Source organism: Ascaphus truei, chromosome 3, assembly GCF_040206685.1.
Source record: "Ascaphus truei isolate aAscTru1 chromosome 3, aAscTru1.hap1, whole genome shotgun sequence".
Taxonomy (NCBI): Eukaryota; Metazoa; Chordata; class Amphibia; order Anura; family Ascaphidae; genus Ascaphus; species Ascaphus truei.
This window is the reverse complement of record NC_134485.1, coordinates 78,522,410-78,544,632: the sequence shown is the minus strand read 5'-3', so window position 1 is coordinate 78,544,632 and position 22,223 is coordinate 78,522,410. Positions and strand designations below refer to the sequence as shown.

General features: G+C 45.9%; 1 protein-coding gene across 1 annotated transcript in view; it reads left to right on the top strand.

Moving 5' to 3' along the window:
- METTL16 (methyltransferase 16, RNA N6-adenosine) overlaps positions 1–12,306 on the top strand; it is a 121,593-nt gene extending 109,287 nt beyond the window's left edge. The window contains exons 9-10 of the mRNA XM_075594368.1: positions 6,115–6,288; positions 11,276–12,306. Coding sequence (XP_075450483.1) covers positions 6,115–6,288; positions 11,276–11,905 — 804 coding nt within the window. The 3' untranslated portion in view covers positions 11,906–12,306. The remainder of the gene's footprint in view (positions 1–6,114; positions 6,289–11,275) is intronic.
- The last annotated feature ends 9,917 nt before the right edge of the window (positions 12,307–22,223 follow it).

The window sequence follows — 22,223 nt, the reverse complement described above, 5'->3', positions numbered from 1 at the left end:
AATCCACACAATAAGTAATTAGCCAAGTTGTCGATCAGTGAAGATTTGGCTCAGGGGTTCACTAAATAGCTGTCAGTGCAGCAGCAGAGGACCAAAGATGCAAAGTTCTGTGGGGAAGATCATGTGACCAGGCAGTCACTAGATACAATTGGTGCACTGCTAGAGAGGGCAGGGCTCAAAAAGGTGTGTTCCAGAGGCTGTTTCAGAGGAGGAAGGGGATGTGACTTTGTGAATGGTTGCTATAGAAACAAAAACGGCTTGTTCCATTATAATACATTAAAAATGTCATTCAGCGTTGTTTTAAAAAAAAATGCTACATATATGCATACACTTACAAGTTGGTTATTGCTTGGTCTGCAGCTTTAACAATGGCTACGATTAGCACAATGAGTTAATTTTTTGTTTGTGAAATTGACAATGTGGAATCCTTTTTAACTTTCATTCTCACTGCACCGCACGCAGAGGAGGGGATTAACATTGCAGAGCGTATTGATTGCTATCTTAAACCCTCGCCCTGCCTGAGGACCTGTAGGGCAAACGATTGAGGAGTTATTTAACCCCTCTGCATTACATTGCAGACCCCTCTGGCAAAGGTTGGGTCTCCTAATCATGCTAAGAATCCCATTGGGTATTTTACACACCTCATAATCACGAGATTTCAGCTAAATCTTCATCTGTCCCAGCATTTAATAGGTTCAGCACTGGCCACTACGTCTTTCCTATGGCATCTCAATAGCCACTCGAGTTACTGCCATGGCATCCTCTTTGTACCCTTGTCCTCTCTTGTGACCTTTAGAACAGCTTCTTTGCTAGAAGCCTCAGTGCAGTAGTGGAGGGACTAGTGTTTTGGGGTTTTTTTTAATGTTAAAGATTTTTTTTTTTTTTTACTGGAAGTGATGATTTCAAATTCTAGTGCTCAGGAAGATTTAAGCTCCAGCAAGCGGGATACGGCTTCACAGCATGTGGAATAAGGACCCAAAAGAGATTTGCTGTTGATGATAGAGAGTGGGGGATGCGCACAAGACAGAAACACTGCAATAAAAATGATACATTTGCAGGCATGCCGACAGATACTGTATAGTGTGTGCCAACTGTGGACACTTCAAGTAATATTATTTCTAAGGTGGATGAACTAGGACATGCACGGAAATGACTTGAGACCCTGTTTCAACATACATAATTCATTTTATATGGCAGGAAATTGCGCCGAGACGAAAACACATAATCCAACATTTTATGTTGTGGTCCATTGGAGAATAAAAAGGTTTGGCACCTTGCTTATACAGTTCAGTCCTCTGCTTAGAAAGACACACAGACACACCTAGAAAAGAAGCGCAGCAGAAAACCACATCATGGTATAGTAAATATAATTAATACAAAATAATAGCAACAGAAAAGAGGGATTTAAAACATTCACAATGGTGTAAAAGTTAAAACCACTTCTAAGAATGTGGAGCTGGATACAGCTCAAAAGTCCATGCAAAGGGTTCCTGTGCCGTTTACTCCGCATCCGCTGACGTGCAGGAGACTGGGCGTGGTAGGGTTTGATGCAGATCGCTTCTTTGGGAGTGAAGCTAGTTGGCAACTCTAGCTGCCAGTTGTGGTTGCGGCGGGTCATGGAGGTATCGCCGGAGCTTCAGAAAGGCTCGCGGAGGTTCACATCCCTCGTTTCTGCTGCCTTTATTTTGTATTAATTACATTTACTACACCATGATGTGATTTTAAGCTGTGCATCTTTTTTACATGATTCTTGGAGCGAGGAGGTGTTTTTTTTCCTCCCAAGAAGCAGCACGAACTCTCCCTCCCTACAAACTATAACAGCATCTGATCTCTCCAGGACTTCTATTCAATAGACTTTTGGGGTTTCTGCTGGTTGACTGACACTGAGGCACCTTTTGCTGTGTGTGTCCTCTATATATTGCCATAAGATCCCACATAGTCCCAGTGATCTCGTTTCAAACCTCTGTATACTCTATGCTCCTGCGGTTGTTTTGACCCTTTACATTGACATCTGTGGATATCCTGTGGTGTTTTAAGCGCAGTTTGCAATCTTTCTTCTATGATATGTATACAGTATCTATCAAGTTGTGCATTCGCAGACATAGATAAGTAGAATGCCAGGGTGCATAGTAGAAATTATAATGTACAAAGGAAGGAAGACCAGCAATCACTGCACAGGGGACCTTTCTCATTGTGCAAAAGGTTCTCTGTGCAGAACCTGAACGTTGAACCTTCGGTAAACCATTTATTATTATTTTTTGCAGTGTGTGTGTGTGTGTCACTACTATAGATCCCCCAAATAACACTTGCCATGGCTGCCAAGCTAATTCTTGTAGTACCAATCTCCGCCGCTGAATAGCCCGCAATAATAACCTAAAGGGAAGCCCTACTTCACTGTTTCTCTGCATTGTCCTGGTGTTTAGAGGGGATTATTGGGCATTATAGAAGGAAATTATTGTTAAGTAGAGCGTATGATTTTCACTGATTCAAACCCATTCAAAGGTTAATATAATAAAACTGATCCGAACAGATAAAAGGAGGTTTCTTCTCAGCCATTGTTAATTTTATAACGTATATGCAATATGAACAGCCAGCGGTGTGTTTCTGTACACTGAAAGGGGCGGGTGCAATTTGATTTCCTTGAATGTCTCTCGACATTGCAGTAGTTTGGATCCATCTAGTGGTCGCTGCATGGAACTGCACGCGACGTTCCCTTAAATCAAGCATGTCAAACTCAAATGCTAACAAGGGCCAAATAAACAAGGTTTAAGTCTAGGTGGGCCGCAAAAAAAAAAACTTACATTTTCATAGAAACGTAGGTTTATTTCGAAAAGTAGTGTGTGTGTGTGTGTGTGTGTGTGTGTGTGTGTGTGTGTGTGTGTGTGTGTGTGTGTGTGTGTGTGTGTGTGTGTGTGTGTGTGTACCTCACTAACCGAACCAAAAAAAAAACCAGACGTGAATGACTTCTGAACACATTAACCAGTGTCAGGATGCCCCCTCTTAACAATTTCCAAAGCAGCAATCCCACCTGGGATCTTACCTGATCCGCAGTCCCTCAAGGTACTATACTGGAGGGGAGGTGTTCTCTACCTGTCTTCCGATGTCTCCCGTGTGAAACTTGAGTCAGATCTGGAAGAAAGCAGAATAGGTTATTTCGGTGTAGGTATAGTGCAGTTAAGATAAAACAGAGAGAGTGGGTGAGGGTGACAAACAGAGGGTGAGAGAGAGAGGGTGGGAGAGAGAGAAGGTGGGGGAGAGGGAGAGAGAGAGGGTGGGAGATAGAGAGAGGGTGGGAGATAGAGAGAGGGTGGGGGAGAGAGAGAGAAGGTGGGGGAGAGAGAGAGGGTGGGGGAGAGAGAGAGAGCGTGGGAGAGAGAGAGAGAGGGTTGGAGAGAGAGAGAGAGGGTGGGAGAGAGAAGGTGGGAGAGAGAAGGTGGGAGAGAGAGAGAGGGTGGGGGAGAGAGAGGGTGGGGAGAGAGAGAGGGTGGGGGAGAGAGAGAGAGGGTGGGAGAGAGAGGGTGGGAGAGAGAGAGAGAGAGAGAGGGTTGGAAAGAGAGAGAGAGGGTTGGAAAGAGAGAGAGAGAGAGAGAGGGTGGGAGAGAGAGAGAGAGGGTGGGAGAGAGAGAGAGAGGGTGGGGGAGAGAAAGAGAAGGTGGGGGGGAGAGAGAGAGAAGGTGGGGGAGAGGGAGAGAGAGGGTGGGAGATAGAGAGAGAGGGTGGGAGATAGAGAGAGAGGGTGGAGAGAGAGAGAGGGTGGGAGAGAGAGAGAGGGTGGGAGAGAGAGAGAGGGTGGGAGAGAGAGAGAGGGTGGGAGAGAGAGAGAGAGAGAGAGGGTGGGAGAGAGAGAGAGAGTGGGGGAGAGAAAGAGAAGGTGGGGGAGAGAGAGAAGGTGGGGGAGAGAGAGAGAAGGTGGGGGAGAGAGAGAGAAGGTGGGAGAGAGAGAGAGAGAGAGGGTGGGAGAGAGAGAGACAGGGTGGGAGAGAAGAGAGAGGGTGGGAGAGAAGAGAGAGAGGGTGGGGGAGAGGGAGAGGGTGGGGGAGAGGGAGAGGGTGGGGGAGAGGGAGAGGGTGGGGGAGAGAGAGGGTGGGGGAGAGAGAGAGGGTGGGGGAGAGAGAGAGAGAGGGTGGTTGACTGACTCACCGGGCCTGTTGGCGGCCCTGTCCTCATTCTCTCTCTACTTCCCCCCCATTTTCTCTCACCCTCTCCCATTGTCTCCACCTATTCTCTCTCCCTTCCCTCCCCCCCCCCCATTCGCTCAATCCCCTCTATTCTCTGTCTCCCCACCCATCTCCCCCTCCCATTCGCTCAATCCCCTCCTCTCTCCCCCCTCTCTTCTCTCCCCCCCCACACACACACTCTCCCGAATACATATTAAAATAATACTCCCACACTCCCGAATACATATAAAAAATACCCCCACACTCCCAAATACATATAAAAAATACCCCCACACTCCCGAATACATATAAAAATAACCCCACGCCCCCAAATACATTTTAAAAATACCCCCACTCCCCCGAATACATTTAAAAATAGCCCCACCTCCCCAATACATTTAAAAAATAGCTCCACCTCCCCAATACATTTAAAAAATACCCCCACCTCCCCCCCTCATCATGATCTCATCTCCCCAGACTGGCCCCCATGCCCCATCATCGTATTCCCACCCCCTGCCTCCCATCTTTATCTGCCCAGGCTGGCCCCCATGCCCCATCATCATATTCCCCCCCCCATGCCCCATCATCATATTTCCCCCCCCCCCCATGCCCCATCATCATAATTCCCCCCCCCCCATGCCCCATCATCATAATTCCCCCCCCATGCCCCATCATCATATTTCCCCCCCCCATGCCCCATCATCATATTTCCCCCCCCCATGCCCCATCATCATATTTCCCCCCCCCATGCCCCATCATCATATTCCCCCCCCCCCATGCCCCATCATCAATATTTCCCCCCCCCATGCCCCATCATCATATTCCCCCCCCATGCCCCATCATCATATTCACCCCCCCATGCCCCATCATCATATTCCCCCCCCCATGCCCCATCATCATATTCCCCCCCCCATGCCCCATCATCATATTCCCCCCCCCCATGCCCCATCATATTCCCCCCCCCCCATGCCCCATCATCCTCTCCCCCTCCCATGCCCCATCATCCTCTCCCCCCCCTCCCATGCCCCATCATCCTCTTCCCCCCCCCCCCCTCCCATGCCCCATCATCCTCTCCCCCCCCTCCCATGCCCCATCATCCTCTCCCCCCCCCTCCCATGCCCCATCATCCTCTCGGCTCTCTCCCCCCCCCCCCCCCTTGTCCTTACCTTATTCCAGGCAGGAAGCAGTTTCACAGACGTCTTTTGCAGCTATCTCAGCTGTTGGCTCCGCCCCCGCTGTCCTCCCAAACACGGCATATGTGCAGGATGACTGCGCCCGGCCACCGTCCGACTCCAGTCCCAGCAGGCCACACACACACACACACACACACACACACACACACACACACACACAAAATGCAGTGTCTCCGCCGGGGTTTTGACTCCGCCCCCGTGTCCTCCCACACACGGCATGAGTGCAGATTGACGGCACCCGGCCACCGTACGCCTCCAGCCCCTGCAGGACAGATTTTACTTCCGCCCGTGCTGCTCGCTTCCCCCACACTCGCGCTCGCTTCTCCCGCGGCCAAAACTTTTAACCGCCGCCCACACGCTCGCCGACACACACGACCGCCGCGCTGGTTGTGAGCGGGCCACAAAAATATCCGTTGCGGCCCGCATGCGGCCCGCGGGCCGCATGTTTGACATGCCTGCCTTAAATAAACGCAACACAAACTTACCCAGCTCGCATGTCTTGTGTCATTTTCTCCATCTCTCAAGCTGTTGCCAGCAAATACTACAGTTTGGGTTGAACGTGCAAATAAGCACTTTTTAGCTTTTCTTCACCTGGTGAATTTAGTAACTTGAACAGTTAAATGGGTTGTACTTTAACCCAAAATGTAAGTACCACTAATGTACATTATCCTCGTATGCAGAGACAAGCTCTTGAATATATTTTGCTTTCGTTCTTTTTATTTGATTTTGTTTTTTTTCCTTTTTTTTTTTCTTTTTTTTTTTAGTCGCCTCCTTGTAAAAGAAGAAAACTGGAAAAGACTCGTAAACCCATGGTGTTCACCGTGCTGGAGTCTACGGTGAAAATGCTAGCGGCCAAATCTTTCCTTGGAGATGCACAGGTGCCAGAAGACATTTCCGTGGTTACACACTGCATAAAAAAGATACTTTCGGATTTAAAGGTATTCTCTATTGCGAGTGTGTTCTGCAGATTTTCTCAATACCACCATGTTAGAACGATTTTATTCATTTATTTTAAGTTGAGCTGAAGCCTACACACTGCTGTGTAAAATTCTCTTTATATTCATTTATCGTGTATTTTTATAATGTTGAGGTTTCTAATTTTTTTTAATAACCCAATCGCAGACAAAGTGCTTACATTGTCCTCCTTAGCACAATATAACACTACACAACACTCTAGTGGAGCATGTCTAACTTTTTTGTTTTTTGTTACCCTGATAATATTCTCCCTACTACATTTGTACGTATTTAGCAGTTTTCCGTTTAGGAAAATACGATCCTTTAAAAATGTGATGGTATCACCAATGCACATATTCTAGAAGTCGAATGATCGTTCTGTTCTAATTACAGTATATAGTAAGAATCAGTGCAGTAATCCTTCCCGGATCAATCCAAGGAGCAGGTTTTTTTTTTTGTTTTGTTTTTTTTTAACTATATTGAATTATTGGTAGAGCTGAACCCCATTAATTTCAGCTCCGGGGTGCCCTGCTTCCAGGGGTGCAGACCTCTATGGGGGGAGCCAATAGCGGCCCCGGCTGGGTTTTAAAGAACCTGATGACGTCATGGCTTCCTATTGGCCAGCAGGGCGCGGGAGCTTTGACACTCCGCCAGTACGTGATCCTTGCTTTCAGAGCGGAGCGGCTACCGACCCACCCCTATAAAGGGAAGTGTCTCTGGAAGCAGGGGGTTCCCGGAGTAGAAATTAATGGATTTCGGCTCCAGCAACCCCCAGATTCAATCCTATGTTAAACAATTTTTTTTTAAATGCATATTTGGATTGCCTCTTTACAAAACGTATAAATTGTATTTTCTCCAGTAGTTGCTGCAGCAGTTGCTGGATCAAAGGTTTCTAATACCATTTATTTTGCCCAGTGGCACTGACGAGTTTAATTTACGGGTTTATCAGACAGCTCTATTGCCCATTTATCACTTGGCATCATTAGCAATTTAACCTGGCAGCATACTTGGGCATGAAAGATAAATATTGCAACTTATCCATAAACATACTATAAGTAGGTCCTTTCTCCAAGGCGTTTACTGTATAAAGAAAACTCTGCATGTCTGCTAAATACCACTGAAATACAAATGTAGTCTGTCTCTCAAAGCTGCAGTAGATAGTCACTAGATACCGCCTTCACCAAGTCAGGACTACTTCTGTACAGGGGCGTAGCTAGACATATGCGGGCCCCCGGGGAAAAAAAAACATGTCTGTGTGTCTCTCTTGCTCTCTTCTGCTCTCGCGCTCTCTCTCTCTCTCTCTCCTTGCTCTCGCGCTCTCTCTCTCCTTGCTCTCGCGCTCTCTCTCTCTCCTTGCTCTCGCGCTCTCTCTCTCTCCTTGCTCTCGCGCTCTCTCTCCTTGCTCTCGCGCTCTCTCTCCTTGCTCTCGCGCTCTCTCTCCTTGCTCTCGCGCTCTCTCTCTCCTTGCTCTCGCGCTCTCCTTGCTCTCGCGCTCTCCTTGCTCTCGCGCTCTCTCTCTCTCCTTGCTCTCGCTCTCTCTCTCGCTCTCTCTCTTTTCTCTCTGCTCTCTTTGCTCGCTTTCTTTGCTCTCTTGTACTTCATTTTCTCTGTCTTCTTCCTTTTCATCGCTGTTTTTACCCCTGTGATTTAACCCTTTCCCCTGCCTCTTACCTTTCCCAGTAACTTATAGGTTTGGTGTGTGCCAAACCGAAACAGTGCATCAAAAACCAGCCACACAGATAGTCAGTCAGAATCTGACATGCAGCAATTGATTTGAGTAAATTAAAAAAAACCTTTCCCTTTCTGTCTCTCAGGCTGCAGCCCCAGCCCCATTCTGCTCTACTTGAGGCCCCTCCCCCTGACCTCCCACCTACGGAGGCTCTGCAGAGGAAGGGATTTCCCCTCTGTCCTTCCTTCTGCATCTCAGGGACCGTCCCCTGACCCACGCGGGATTTCCCCTCTGTCCTCCCTGCTGCATCATGGTCCCGCCCCCTGACCCAGGCCCCGCCCACCTGCAGAGGAAGGGATTTCCCCTCTGTCCTCCCTGCTGCATCATGGTCCCGCCCCCTGACCCAGGTCCCGCCCACCTGCAGAGGAAGGGATTTCCCTCTGTTTCCTGCCTGCTGCAGGGAATTAATGTGCGGGCAGGGGGCCGGGCCGCTGACAGGGGGGAGAGCGGGCCCCCCAAGAGTGCGGGCTATAGCTACACCCCTGCTTCTGTATTACCTCTCTTGGTTGAAGCTTGAATTACTAAGGAGGTACATTTCCCCACCTACATTGTAGTCACGTAACCCCACCGATATCCAAACAACCTTGCGTGACCTTCAACATGTAATCTTACTTTCTCATAGTGTTCACATATATTGGCATGAGATATGTTTCTGACTCCTTGGAGGTAACCCTTGTGCATTTTGTTAGGAATATAAACAATGACGCATTCCATGCATTCATTCGAAAGGTAGAAATATTTGCCCTACGTTCTTGAAATCTTAAATGACATACCACGTAGTAAACAGAAAAGTCATAAGCATAAACGTGCATGAGAACGAAGGAACACATCGCAGGGGACTCCACACACACACGTGAATCCGTGATCCCACAAAATAAGGACTGATGTAATACGACACAAGTGGGAATTCAGCTTACACAAAACAGACACCACGAGCATGTCTTTAGCAAGACAGCAGGAGCAGGTCTGGAGCGCAGCAATCCTCACAGGGCAAATGTATGTATATCTTTATATAGCGCTATTCATGTACATAGCGCTTCACAGCAGTAATACACGTGACTATCATATAAACAACACAGACAGAGCTCAGTTTTAGCACATCCAGTGAAACTCATACACGGTACAGTGCCTAAATATATATGTATAAATATCTATTAAGTAAAATGGTCTTTTAGTTTAACATTTTTGGCCAAAATTGTTGTAAGCCCCTGAGCCAACTGCACGGCAGACCACAATTCAGGGGTCCCTAACGCTAATATAAATTCTTAATAACCTGTGTAATAACAGGAAGAATGATTTATAGTAAATCTGTCAATATTAGTTGCAAAGTTCTAAGTCTGATTGAAGCTTTTATTAACCTGTACATTACCAGGAAAAGTACTCTGTATTAGAGTTGTCACAACCAAACTGCAAGCAAGCAAGTTCCCCTGAGTGGAAGATGCTATGGAGTGAGCCCTTAACCATTTAAATGTGGGAGGGGGTGAGCTACAATTAGGTAGGAGGTTGCCACCCTCCAATCAGCCAAGACTAGCTGAACAACAATTGTAAAACATACTGGACACCTAACAAGCTCCTATTGAACCCCCAAAATAACCACAACATATATATAAGCATATGAGTGTCACAGGGGAGTGCTACTGAGCATGGCAATATATATTTAAAACCAGAGACAGAACATAAAACACAGACAGAGCTCAGTTTTAGCACATCCAGTGAAACTCATACACGGTACAGTGCCTAAATATATATGTATAAATATATATTGGAGTAGCTCACCCCCTCCCACATTTAAATGGTTAAGGGCTCACTCCATAGCATCTTCCACTCAGGGGAACTTGTTTGCTTGCAGGATGGTTGTGACAACTCTATTACAGAGTGCTTTTCCTGGTAATGTACAGGTTAATAAAAGCTTCACTCAGACTTAGAACTTTGCAACTAATATTGACAGATTTACTATAAATCATTCTTCCTGTTATTACACAGGTTATTAAGAATTTATATTAGCGTTAGGGACCCCTGAATTGTGGTCTGCCGTGCAGTTGGCTCAGGGGCTTACAACAATTTTGGCCAAAAATGTTAAACTAAAAGACCATTTTACTTAATAGATATTTATACATATATATTTAGGCACTGTACCGTGTATGAGTTTCACTGGATGTGCTAAAACTGAGCTCTGTCTGTGTTTTATGTTCTGTCTCTGGTTTTAAATATCATATAAACAATAAATAATACAAATAACACCATAATGGGAAGAAGTGCTTTTCAGACATAAAAGGGACATTTAGGAAAAGAAGTCCCTCTCCCGAAGAGCTTACAATCTAATTACAGCAACAACTTGGCCAAGGTAAGTATATGAATATAGTTGATGTGTGCTTCAAAAATCCTCAAAGAAACAGAGAAGCAGACATAGTTTAGTATATCCTAGTACTTGACTGATTCAAAAGGAGGGATTAGAAACACACCGTGGGTTTCAAGCATGTCAAAGGTGGCTGGGGATGCAGCACAGCTCCAACAGACTCTCTGCTTCGTGTGTTCCTGGCTCCTCACAGATCAAACGTCCCTCCGTCCGGACTGCACACCCCAGAAGGGGTTGAGGTGCTTCCACGTGGGTTGTCCGTCAGCGTGTCTTTTTCCCCAGGTACTCTGAACAGTGATCCTGGCTCCAAAATAATTGAACGATTGGAACACAAGAAGTGGAAAGTCTGTTGGAGCTGTGCGGCATCCCCAATCTTCTGTGACATGCTTGAAACCCACAGGTTTGAATGTTTATAATCCCCTGTTTTGAACCAGTAAAGTACTATACTGTACTATGTTTGCCTCTCTGTCTCTGGAGATTTTTGAAGCCCACATCCAGTATATTCATATACTTACCTTGCCTGTGTTATTGTTGCATTTGTTGCCCTTTGAGGATTTTTTGCGCTCCAGACCTGTTCCTGCTATAAGCATATAAATATCCCAGAATAATTCTGCTATACGTATTTTTGAATCCTCTGAATTAATAAAGTTACCTTTCGTGAGACAAGTGTCTATTGAATTCCTTAAATGTAATTGCATTAAATACATTGATGTGGAGACTAGAACACCCCCAAAGCTTGCACTCCTTTTTAATCACGGTTAGCCATTAAAGGGGATCACTTCTAGTTTACTTTTGTTTGTCTATTCTATGTTTAACATGGTACTATTCTCTATTTGTTACAAACACTGTGGAACTGCAAAAGTTGTTAATTTTGTCAATTTAACAGGTTCAGCATAAATCTGTTCCCTCTGGGAAGGAAGAAGAGAGCCTGTTCCTGACAGCGATTGAAAACTCCTGGGTTCACACCCGCCGAAAGAAAAGGGATCGGATGAGGCAACTGAGAGAGCTACCTCGAGCCTCTGACTGCTTTTTGCAGACAAGCAAAGAGGAAAGACCAGTCCATAAAGAGGCTTTAAAGCAAGATGTCCAAACACCAGGAGAGTCATCCGCCCCCGCTGAGACTGACCATGCATCTCCTAACACTAGTAGCATCACCTCTGTATCTTCTAATCTTGGTACCACCACTCATGTGTCGCTTTCCCACACTGAGGATGCAAATCCTGAGGTCATGGAAGATGAAAGCATAACTTCAAAACCAGAGGATGCCTCCCTGTGTGATAATATTAAGGAGGACAAACATGACACCACAACGGAAGTGATCCAGGCTACTTCAGAAGGGTCACTGGGAACCCAAGGCAGTAAAGTCCCTTTTCTGTTCAAGTGTTTGATTAATGTGAAGGAGGAAGCCAGCAATGTGTTGGTGGAGATGCATTGGGTTGAAGGCCAAAACAGAGACCAGATGAACCAACTCTGCACATACCTGCGCAATCAAGTTTTTAGACTTGCGTCCAGTTAGCCTTCTAACAACTGGTCGGCTGCTGGAGTATACAAATATTGTTATGTTTGTTACATATTTGATAAGTTTATTTTCTACAAAGAACAAAGTTAAATCACATATTCTTTCCCCGCCAACCTAACCCCCAAACAATATATTTTTTAATTACCTGAACTACGTGGGGACCTCCTGGTCCTCGAGATATTAACACTTTTATTTGTGGATATGAAAAAGAAAATAAACTAAGGTTGCTGGGGTCCACCAATAGAAAGTCATGACATTATTGATCCCCAAAGTGAAGCAGCTTTATTTCTCTGAGAAAAATAATAGAATAGATGAACGATGTATTCTTTTTACATACAAACTAAGTTCTTCTGTCCATTTTTCCATTGGCTTTTAATTAAACACTCAACTTTGTTAAAGATGAATTCTGTTGTGGTAATACTGTACACCGTGTGTGTGTGTGTGTGTGTGTGTGTGTGTGTGTGTGTGTGTGTGTGTGTGTGTGTGTGTGTGTTCATAGAAGGAAGTTTCCTACTTGGGGGGCCTTGAGACTTTACCAGTTCTTTTTATGATTTAACATATTGAGTATTTATTTAGTTTACAACCTGTGATTTAACATTCCACATTGAGCGTGTGCTTATTTAATTACATTATTATATGTATACACACACACTTTCAAGATATGTATTAACCATAACGAAAACAACGGAAAATAGCTATAATTATTAAAAAGAAACAAATGACAATTTCAAATAACATTTTATTTGTAAGGCATTTCATTATTAAAAACACCTTGGCCACTATTGGTGACAGGAATATTCATCCACTATTGGTGACAGGAATATTCATCAGGTAGCTAGCTGTATGTATACTTTTTGTTTTTATAGTGCCAACTAGGTACATAGCCAATATTGACATTACAGTACAATTACAATACAGGGAGTAGAGGGATTTCAGAGAGGGGAAAGCATAGACATCCATTCAAAAGAACAAGAATGAAAACCCCTAATATTAGCGAGTCACCAAACGAATGGGAGACATCGGACACAGAAGTAAAAATGGACCCAATGTAATATGCCACCTAAGCCCTCATCTTTTTTTAAGGCAACGACACAGAACCCAAGATTCTTCGGTAGACCAGACCAGAAGTGGTAAGTAATTAACCTCGTTGGGGATACACTCAAAATACTCTCAAAGGGTCTCTCCTAACGTGTTCTAATTTCGACCTTTTCAAAAGTCTAAAAGATGCAAACCTATTTGCGCGCTAAATACTTCTACACAAGTTCTTTCTCAAAAGGGACAAAGCGACTTTAAAAGATATGGGTTTTAGCCATCTCCGTCCGAAAGATCTAGAATATTTTACATCTTTAGAAGTGTTCATAGAAAATGTAACCACACCAGGCAAGGGCCCCTTTACACAGCTAAAAGCCCAAAGTAGATTTACACCAGAAATGGAGATTAGCATTAACACATTCACCAGTCTTGTAACAGAGGGTCTTTGGAAGCTTAAACTGTTACCTCCTATGGACTTCTACCTTCACTTAAACTGGAAAACAAATGTCTATACAACATCACAAACGAGAGCAAAGCTCTTAAAATACTTAATGAATGAAAAAGATGTTACCATCAAGTTCTGTTTTTATGAGGACTGTATTGCCTTCTTTATCTGAGGACTAGAAATTGAAACATGACTTAGTAGATAAAAGCTGCTATATGGAATTGACATTGGATCCAACAGCAATCTTCATGACAGACCTCAACATCATTTTGAAAGATGGTCTGGACAATGTGGTAATATCTCAAAACGAATTTTATTTTAATATGTAGCAGCCAGAAACCCCACCATCCTCACTTTCTACAGCATCCCAAAAAAAATCATAAAAATAAGACACAACCACAAGGCCGACCTATAATTTCAGGCATTGGTAATCGGACTGAGAAAGCAAGTGCATATATTGATAAAGTTCTCAGACCTTTTGTGATGGCCCTGCCATCATATATAAGGAACACCAAAGATGTCATGGAACATATATAGAGGATATAACAGGTGATGGAAAAACACTACTTGTATAGAGAGGTTCAACGTTGAGCCCTACAAGTATTCAACATCCAGAATAGGTGTACATACACCTTGACTCCATTATTTGGATCAATTTGAGGATGAATGGACAACTGGTCACGTGACAGTTAGAGTATCATAGGAATTTAATACATCTATGTCCAATACGTTAAGAGTTTGGACCCACATTATTTTAACCATTGTAATATAAATGTTAATACATTTTATTTTAACTGTTTGTTCACAGTCGTGCTAAGACCTTTATTATATTATAAACCACTGGTCTGCAGTGTGCCACTTTCAAGGGATTCTATATGTGCATCTTGTCCTTTTGACATTATACACCAACTCTCTGTCTGTTCTACCCACTCCCTGGCAGCACGCAGTAGACACTTGGGGTTTGAGCTAGGTTTTTTTCCACCACCTTGATAACACTTGGGACAGCAAGCCAAAGAGCAGGGAGAATAAAAAGGCAAATTACAATTACATCAGGCAGGGCGGCCCGAGAAATTTCATGGATGAAAAGGAGGGCTCGGCCTAAAAAGTTTGCTCATTCCTGGGATAGACCATAGAACCCACTGGGACAAAAAAACTCCAGCAGAAAGAGGTAAAAATGTATATATACACTAGACACTATTCAGCGGGTCTCAATGACTGTTTCTTATATACCCCCTTTATTTAGCTTTAAAAAAAAATACACCAGAGATCCATCTATTTGTCTAAAAATGTCTAATTTAGATCTTTTATTTAAACACCATGGGGTAGGAAAGCGACCATAACAGAGATCCCATCCCATAGTGACCTTTAAATGATAATTCGTTCAACTGTGAATGTATATTAAACCCATGGAAGGATATGCGAGCACAAAATCCATTAGAATAAAGCCAAAAACACAGCAAAACAAAAATGGCTCTATAAGATTTTTTTATTGATATGATTTAAATTTAATTTACAACTATGAATATATATCTAACGGCTCAAAAAAGAAACTGTACTAGTCCACAAGACCAATATCACCACAAGGTGGGACAACTATATTAGCTGGGTTTATCCATGACGGCTATAGTCTATAAAATGATTAAATAGAGAGGAGAGAAACAAAAAACATATAAATGAAACTCAATACAAAGATTTATTGAAAGAGAGCACTTGGAATAAAAGGACACTAGAGGGCAGTCTTGGCCAATTGAAATAGGTTGCATAGGGTCCATAGAAGACAACCAGAGAACTACAAAAGACACGTAAATGGAACTTCAGCCTCACCCCATAGGCCTGTAATATAGTGCGTGCGCTACTGTGTACGTGCGCGTCAATGATAATTGCCTGTGTGAGCCTGACGTTGCTATAGTTGAGCGTTGGCGCGGCAGATCTGAGGCAATACAAGAAATTTGTATTTTCGCGCTGTTGCCGCACCACGTGATGCTGTGAGCCAACCACAGTGCGGCCTAACGCTGTGACGTCCATGCCTCCTAGCCGAGCGCTTGCCCTATAGACACTAAACACGCCATGCTGCTGCTGAGCGCGCTCATGCTTGAGAGCGGTGGCATTGCCACCTTTCCAAGCATGAGCGCTCGGCTGGCCTTCACAAATTCGAGAGCAGGAGCAGGGGGCGTGGCGTTTAAGGGGTGTGTGTCATTGGCAGGATCGGGGCTGTGTGTCTGTGTGTGTCTCTGTGTGTGTGTGTGTGTGTGTGCGCGTCTTTGTCCCTCCATTCTCTCCCTCCCCTCTTCCCACCTCTCTCCTCCCTTCCCACCTCTCTCTCCCCCCCCCTTCCCACCTCTCTCTCCCCTCCTTACACTCTCCACCCTCCCTACCCTCCATTCTCTCTCCGCTCATCTGATACTGTCTCTCTCTCCCCATTCTCTGTCTCTCCCATCGGCATCCTCCTGCTCTCTGCTGTCCACCCTGTGATTGGATGGCTCAGGCTGCTTTGTGATTGGTTTTGGGGCTGGAGCTCTTTCATTGGTCAGAGAAGGGTCATGTGACCCTGCTCAGCGCTTGGAAATCAAATTTCCCCGTCTCTCCAAGCGCTGAGCTTTGGAGAGCGTACGTGCACGAGCGCCGCGTGAGCGTACATATTGAGTTTCACTGAAGTAAACGCGTCAAACGCGCTCAGCGGCAGCGTGGACGCAGCCTAAGGAAGCTGAGCCTGTCACTGTCGGGTGAAGGGTGATGTGTACGTCACAGGTGTGTGATAGTCCCCGGGCACTTGCTGATGCCGAGCCCCATAAGTGCTATTTAACAAGGGTTTAAAGGGGGGGGGGGGGGGGAAGCAACTGACTGGGGGAAAAAATCAGATATAGTGCATCCCTGAGTTTTAGAATGTAGAGAAGCAAGGAGCACAGCTGGGTTGAAAATCTGCAGGAAGGTTCCTGTAGAAAAAATGAATGAAGGGCACAACTCCGTTCTAAAACTGAGGGTGGTTTATTTAATAAGTGCACAGGGACAGAAACACAGCCCACACACCGACATGTTTCGTCCCACGGGACTTTATCAAGTTTTAGTATCAAAATCCTATTTTTTTTTCTCACTATCTTCAAAGTCTCCAAGAATTGATTAGACTAAACTATGCTTTTCTATGCATCTAAACAAAGGTGAGCTGAGTAAGCTCTGCTAATAGGGGGGGGGGGGTCTGTATTACTCAAATCTCCTCTGACTTTTCAGGGGAGAGAGGAGGGGGGGAAGAGAGAGAGGAGGGGGGGAAGAGAGAGAGAGGAGGGGGGAAGAGAGAGGAGGGGGGAAGAGAGAGGAGGGGGAAGAGAGGAGGGGGGAGGAGAGGGGGAGGGATTGAGAGAGGAGGGGGAAATTAGGGAGGGGGGATGAGAGAGGGGGTGCAGAGAGAGAGGGGGGGAGGAATTGAGGGAGAGAGGAGGGAGGATGAGAGAGGAGGAATTGAGTGGGGGAGAAAGAGGAGGGGGGAAGAGAGGAGGGGGAGGAATTGAGAGAGGAGGGGGGAAGGAGAGCGGGGAGGGGTAAATGAGAGGGTGAGAGAAGGAGAGAGAGAGTAAGAGGATGGTGGGATTGAAAGAGAGGAGGATGGCAGGGAATTGAGAGAGGAGGGGGGTGAGGAATTTGAGTGAGCAGAGGAGGAGGAATTGATTGAGAGGAGATGGGGAGGAATTTAGAGAGGAGGAGGGGGGGATTGAGTGAGAGGAGATAGAGGGGGGGGGCAGTAGGACAGGGACCCACCACAACATTTGTGCCCATTTATTGGCACACCTAAAAAAAAAGCTTGGCCACCTGTGCCCTACACTATACTCCCTCTGCAGCCCTCTCCCACTGCTGCTAAGATATTGGTTCTCCGCCCACTGTCCCTTTCATTCATTTCCCTGTCTGTTTATTTACGAGTCCTCTGCCCCTCTGTCATTCCCTCCAATGCAGCCTCATCTTGTCTCTGATTATCTTAGATATTACATCGGTGTTAAACTCGGAGAAGCTTCTGTAAATCAGCATTGCTCGTTACACAGGGCCGGCTGATAATAATGCCGGGCTCGGGGCAGGCAACTGGTGCGGGGCCTCTTCCCTTCTCCTGCGCGATGTCGATGTCTTCCTGCAGGGTCCCTCATCATGGCGCCGCAACGTCAAATGGCATCTCGTTGCCATATCAACGGGGACCTCATGTGACGTCATGGCAACGCGGCCCCATTGTCATAACAACGTGACGCCCCATGATGTCACGTGATGCCATTTGACATCGTGGCACCATGATGAGGGACACTGCAGGAAGACATCGCGCAGGAGAAGGGAAGAGAATTACAGAGGCCCCGCTCTCTCCCCCCGCTCTCTCCCCCCGGCAATCAGTTTAATTGTCGTGGGGAAGAGCGCGGTGCCTCTGTAACCGCGGGGCTCGGTGCAGTGGCACGGATAGCGCCGCCATCACGCCGGCCCTGTTGCTCGACCTGAGGAAGCTTGTTCTAAAATATCAATTTTTCTTCCAAATAAAAAAACTCGTCACTTGGCACTGAAGTACTTATTTTCATTTATATTGCGGTATTGCAACGGGAGTAACAGCTACTCATTTTTGTAAAAAAAAAAAAATAACAAAATAGTGCAATTCTCCTCACAGCCAGAAGGTGGCACATTTGGCTAATTAGACATGTTTATTTATTTTGAACTTTTTATAACGCACTACTAACTACGAAGCTCAGTACTAGAGCATGTGTAGGAGCCTAGGGAGGACACCCATCCCAAACCTACAACCTAACACAGGTCCGGCTTGATGGCTATTCCGTCTGTGCCATCGCACCAAGCCCCGCGTTTACAGAGGCCTCGTGCTCTTCCTCAAAACAATAAAGCTAATTGACGGGGGAGAGCGCGGGCCCTCTGTAACTGTCTCTTACCTGTCCAGCGGCATCTCCTCCTTCAGCGTCCCGTTATCATGGTGTTGTGTTGCCATGACAACGAGGTGGCGCCATTGACACGTGACGCTAAGTCCTCGGCGGAGGAGTTGCCAAGTAAGAGGCCCAGCGAAAAACCTGAGCCCCGTAAAAGAACAAGCCGGCCCTGCCCTAACATCTTTTTACTTTACCATAACTGAAAAGGATCTTATTTAAAATAATATTTGAGCCACATGTTAGGGTATCATTGTTTAAGCTATATATTATTCAATTATAATTCTTGAACCTCCAGTACTTGTTTAGTCTGGAAAAGCAGGTAAGCTATTGCAGAAACGTGCAAGCTGCATGCTCCCAATTAAAATGCACATTTTATTTTCTTGATCATTTTCATACAGTACGTTCATAAAGAATACTTTATATTGCAGGCTGGAGGCCTTTCAAAATGGCTGCTGCTACATGAGAGAGAAGTCGCAGGAATGATACCTGTGTGATTAAATGCTTATTTTACTATTTCTACTGAGAATAATAAAACAAAAGACTGAAGAATGATGTATTTTGTTCCCTCCGGTTCTGTACTGATTCTGTGTTTTGCTCCATATAGAGGATGAACAACCTGGAATCAAGTGGCAGAGTTAGAGATAGTAGGACAGGGTTTGTCGATCTTTTAACACCTGCGAGTATTATTTGATACAATCTCTGAGGTTCTCTATCATTTTATCAATAGTAAAGCTCATTAGAAGTTAAGTGTTGCCATAATGACCGTGTTTGCAGATGTAATGATAAACATTTGTTTCTGTTATTTTAATTGCAATGCAAAAGAAGTACACAAACCTTACATCATAATTAGCTTTTCCATGGAGAAACCTGCACGCACCTTGACATGACTCTCAATCCTGGTTGAAAAACAGTAATAGAAGTAGCTATGAGTTCATTGGGTTTATAGTGCACGGACAAAGGGACACGCAAGTGCTTTTGAGTGGGCTGCACCGTCATGATGCCTTCTACAGTCTGTTATTTGACAGGTTTTCGCATATCTAGAGTCTGGAGAAGAATTTGATCATGATGAATGAGAGTCTCAGTTACATTGGCAATCTCACCAAATTGATGCATATTATTATTTTACGTTGCCTGAACCAGGCTGTTGTCCTACCTCAGAGAGAGCTCCTGGTTCAGAAGATAAGGGCCTGTGAAGTCCAGGTACCTTTGTTAATTACTTTTAATATGCGCCATAACTTTGAAGGGTGATTCCTCTGCAACAATGGGGCTGCCCGTGATAAGGCAGAGGCAGTCTTACGCTTGGTGGTTCCTTCTTTTCAGGTAGGCTTAAAAGAATATATACGGTATGTGCAATTTGGTGGAAATTTCTACTTTAACATGGGATCCATTTCTCACTGTGGTGTATAGTATGTGTGTGGAGGAAACAACAGCCTGTCTATATACAGATAAAATAGCAGCTGAAAAAAGGGCCGATAATGAACCTGTCATATTTATCCAACATACATGCTGAGTTTTCGGTCACGTTGTGCAGGAAGTATTTATTGCGTTGCGGTGTTCCCGCTCTGCTGGGACCTACTTCTGCTTCCATGAACCGATTCATGTGAGGTGCGTGTGAATTTTTTCCCGCAGATTTTCCCGGACTTTCCGAGCCAAACCCAATACACGCAATTAAATCCGCCGTAGGATTAATTCACAGGAAGAATAACTTAGGGAGAGACAATTGTGCTATTTAAAAATAAAAAAAAAAGTAGCACAGCTGAGGTACCCGGCTGGCAGATATGCTAATGGCTATGCAAAGTACATTTAAATGAGTCCCATTCCACATTTCCTAAAAGGATTTCCATACCAACTATATGTAGAGCTGACAAGCCTAAGGCGCCAACCTAATGACTGGAATGGTGTACTGGTGTCTGACCCAACAGGAGTAGCACCCACAACCTCGGCTCCCCTGGGCCTCCGCTCTAGCAGCAGCTCCTCCCCCTCCCAGAATGTGCTCTCCGGTTTAGTAGAATCCTCTGAAGAGATTTGGATTGCTGTGAAAGTTTGACCCATCTCTATGTGTAGTAATGGTACATAATGCATCACAGATACAGTACAGGAGCCAGGCTGCCATCTGATCTCCAACCACATTTCCATTAGGGGAACAATAGCAAGTACAGAAGAGAGCACAATGCTGCTGTTCCTTTTGCAGCGAAGCACAGTAAGAAACAGAGGGCCTTATTTACTAAGTGCTGTTGCATAAGGCACGTTTCGTGCTGGAAGAAACATAATGGATCATTGAAGTGACTGGGCATTAAAGGGATATATTTAGTCTATAACAGGGGTGCGCAAATTTTTGACCCTGCGCCCCTCCTGCCTTCTCACATCCCGGCTCGCACCCCCCCCCCCCACCCCTCCTGTCACGTGACGTCGCAGCGTCATTTGACACCGGTTACCATGGTGACGCGTCACCGAAGATCAGGTAGGAGAGGCTGCAGAGGCCTCGCGCGTGACCTCTGTAGCCGCCGTGCCCCCCTGGAAATTCTCCCATCACTTTGCGCACCCCAGCTCTATATGACACGTTCCATGCCAGAACACACTTTATAACTCATTCACCTGAATGGGCTGTAGGGAGCCATATTGGCCAGGCCATGCTGGATGTTTTCCTATGAAGTAGCACTGCTTAATAAATATGGGCCTTCATTTTATATAAATTCCATTTATTTAACTGTTTGAGGGTCTTAAGAAATACAAAACGACAGTAAACTTTGGAAAAATCGTCGCAGGTGCGGAAAATGACAGACATGGTCTCTTGAGTGAGGAGCTCCTCCAAACCAAGCACATATTTTTGTTTTGAGTAAGTTGAAGTCCCCCGTCTGCATATACGTTTGTTCAGTATCAGCCAGAAAGTTATACTGTACTAAGAACAGTTCATTTGCAAGAAGTTGCTCAATTCTTCCTCAGAGAAGATCCGCGGGAACAGCTGGAGATAGAAAATAGCGGTGCCACATGTCCCCCGTCCGAGGAACTTTTACACCCTTCCACTAAAGGTGACTTTGAAAAACCTCTTAATAAAAAAGAAGCATCCCAAACAGAAATGCAGAAAGCTTTAAATGAGCTGAGATGTGTGTAGCCTGGAGCTCCCGCAGCTCCTTGAGACCCCCCTCCCCTTGGGCAGCTCGATCGCGGGTGCCGAAAGACCCGACGGCTGCTTCCAAGGGTGGGGGCTGGAGCAGGGAGCAGCGCGGCTTCCCCTGCCTGCGGCCGGTTGCCGGGGACGCGATCGGGCCGTTGCTAAGGCCGCGATCGCGTCTCTAAGGTCCCGGCAGCCGCAGAGCAGGGCGCCGCCATTAAGGACCGTCTCGCTCATGCGCAGTGGACGCGTAGGCGCAGGGAAAGCCCCAGAGCTAGGGATAGCTCGCGCGAGCATAGGGACAGCTCAGGGAGAAGAGAGAAAGCCCGGGAAAGATTGCACACGCGCAGTGGAGGGTAACAAAAGCCCGCGAACCCCTAGCCTACCAGGGAAGACTCTGAGCAGGGGCTACGAGTCCCATGAGCCTCTGTATGCCCCATGTGACACCAGGGAGCCAATAGGGCTTAGGAAGGCCAGGCAAGGAAAGTGGATACATTGTTTGGACTGCAGCACGTTTGTCAGTTGGAGCTGGGGAGCTGTGAGGGAAGGAAGGGTGCAGAGAGCATATGCAGCTCCTGCATCGAGTAAGGTCCCCACATCCCAAGTAAGGCCCCAACTCCCCACCAGGTTAGTGGGTAAGTGCTGAGGGACGGCCCAGATAGGGACGCTGCCCTTAGTGTGTGTGTGTGTGCTGTCTTGTCAGGATCACGGCTGGCAGGGCGGTGAGGCCTGACAAGAAGGCATAGTGCTAGTGTGCAGCAAGTTGCTGTACGCGTTACGAAGTTTGCAGTGCGTAGCTGCTAGTGCGTAGCTGCTAGTGTTAGTGTTAGT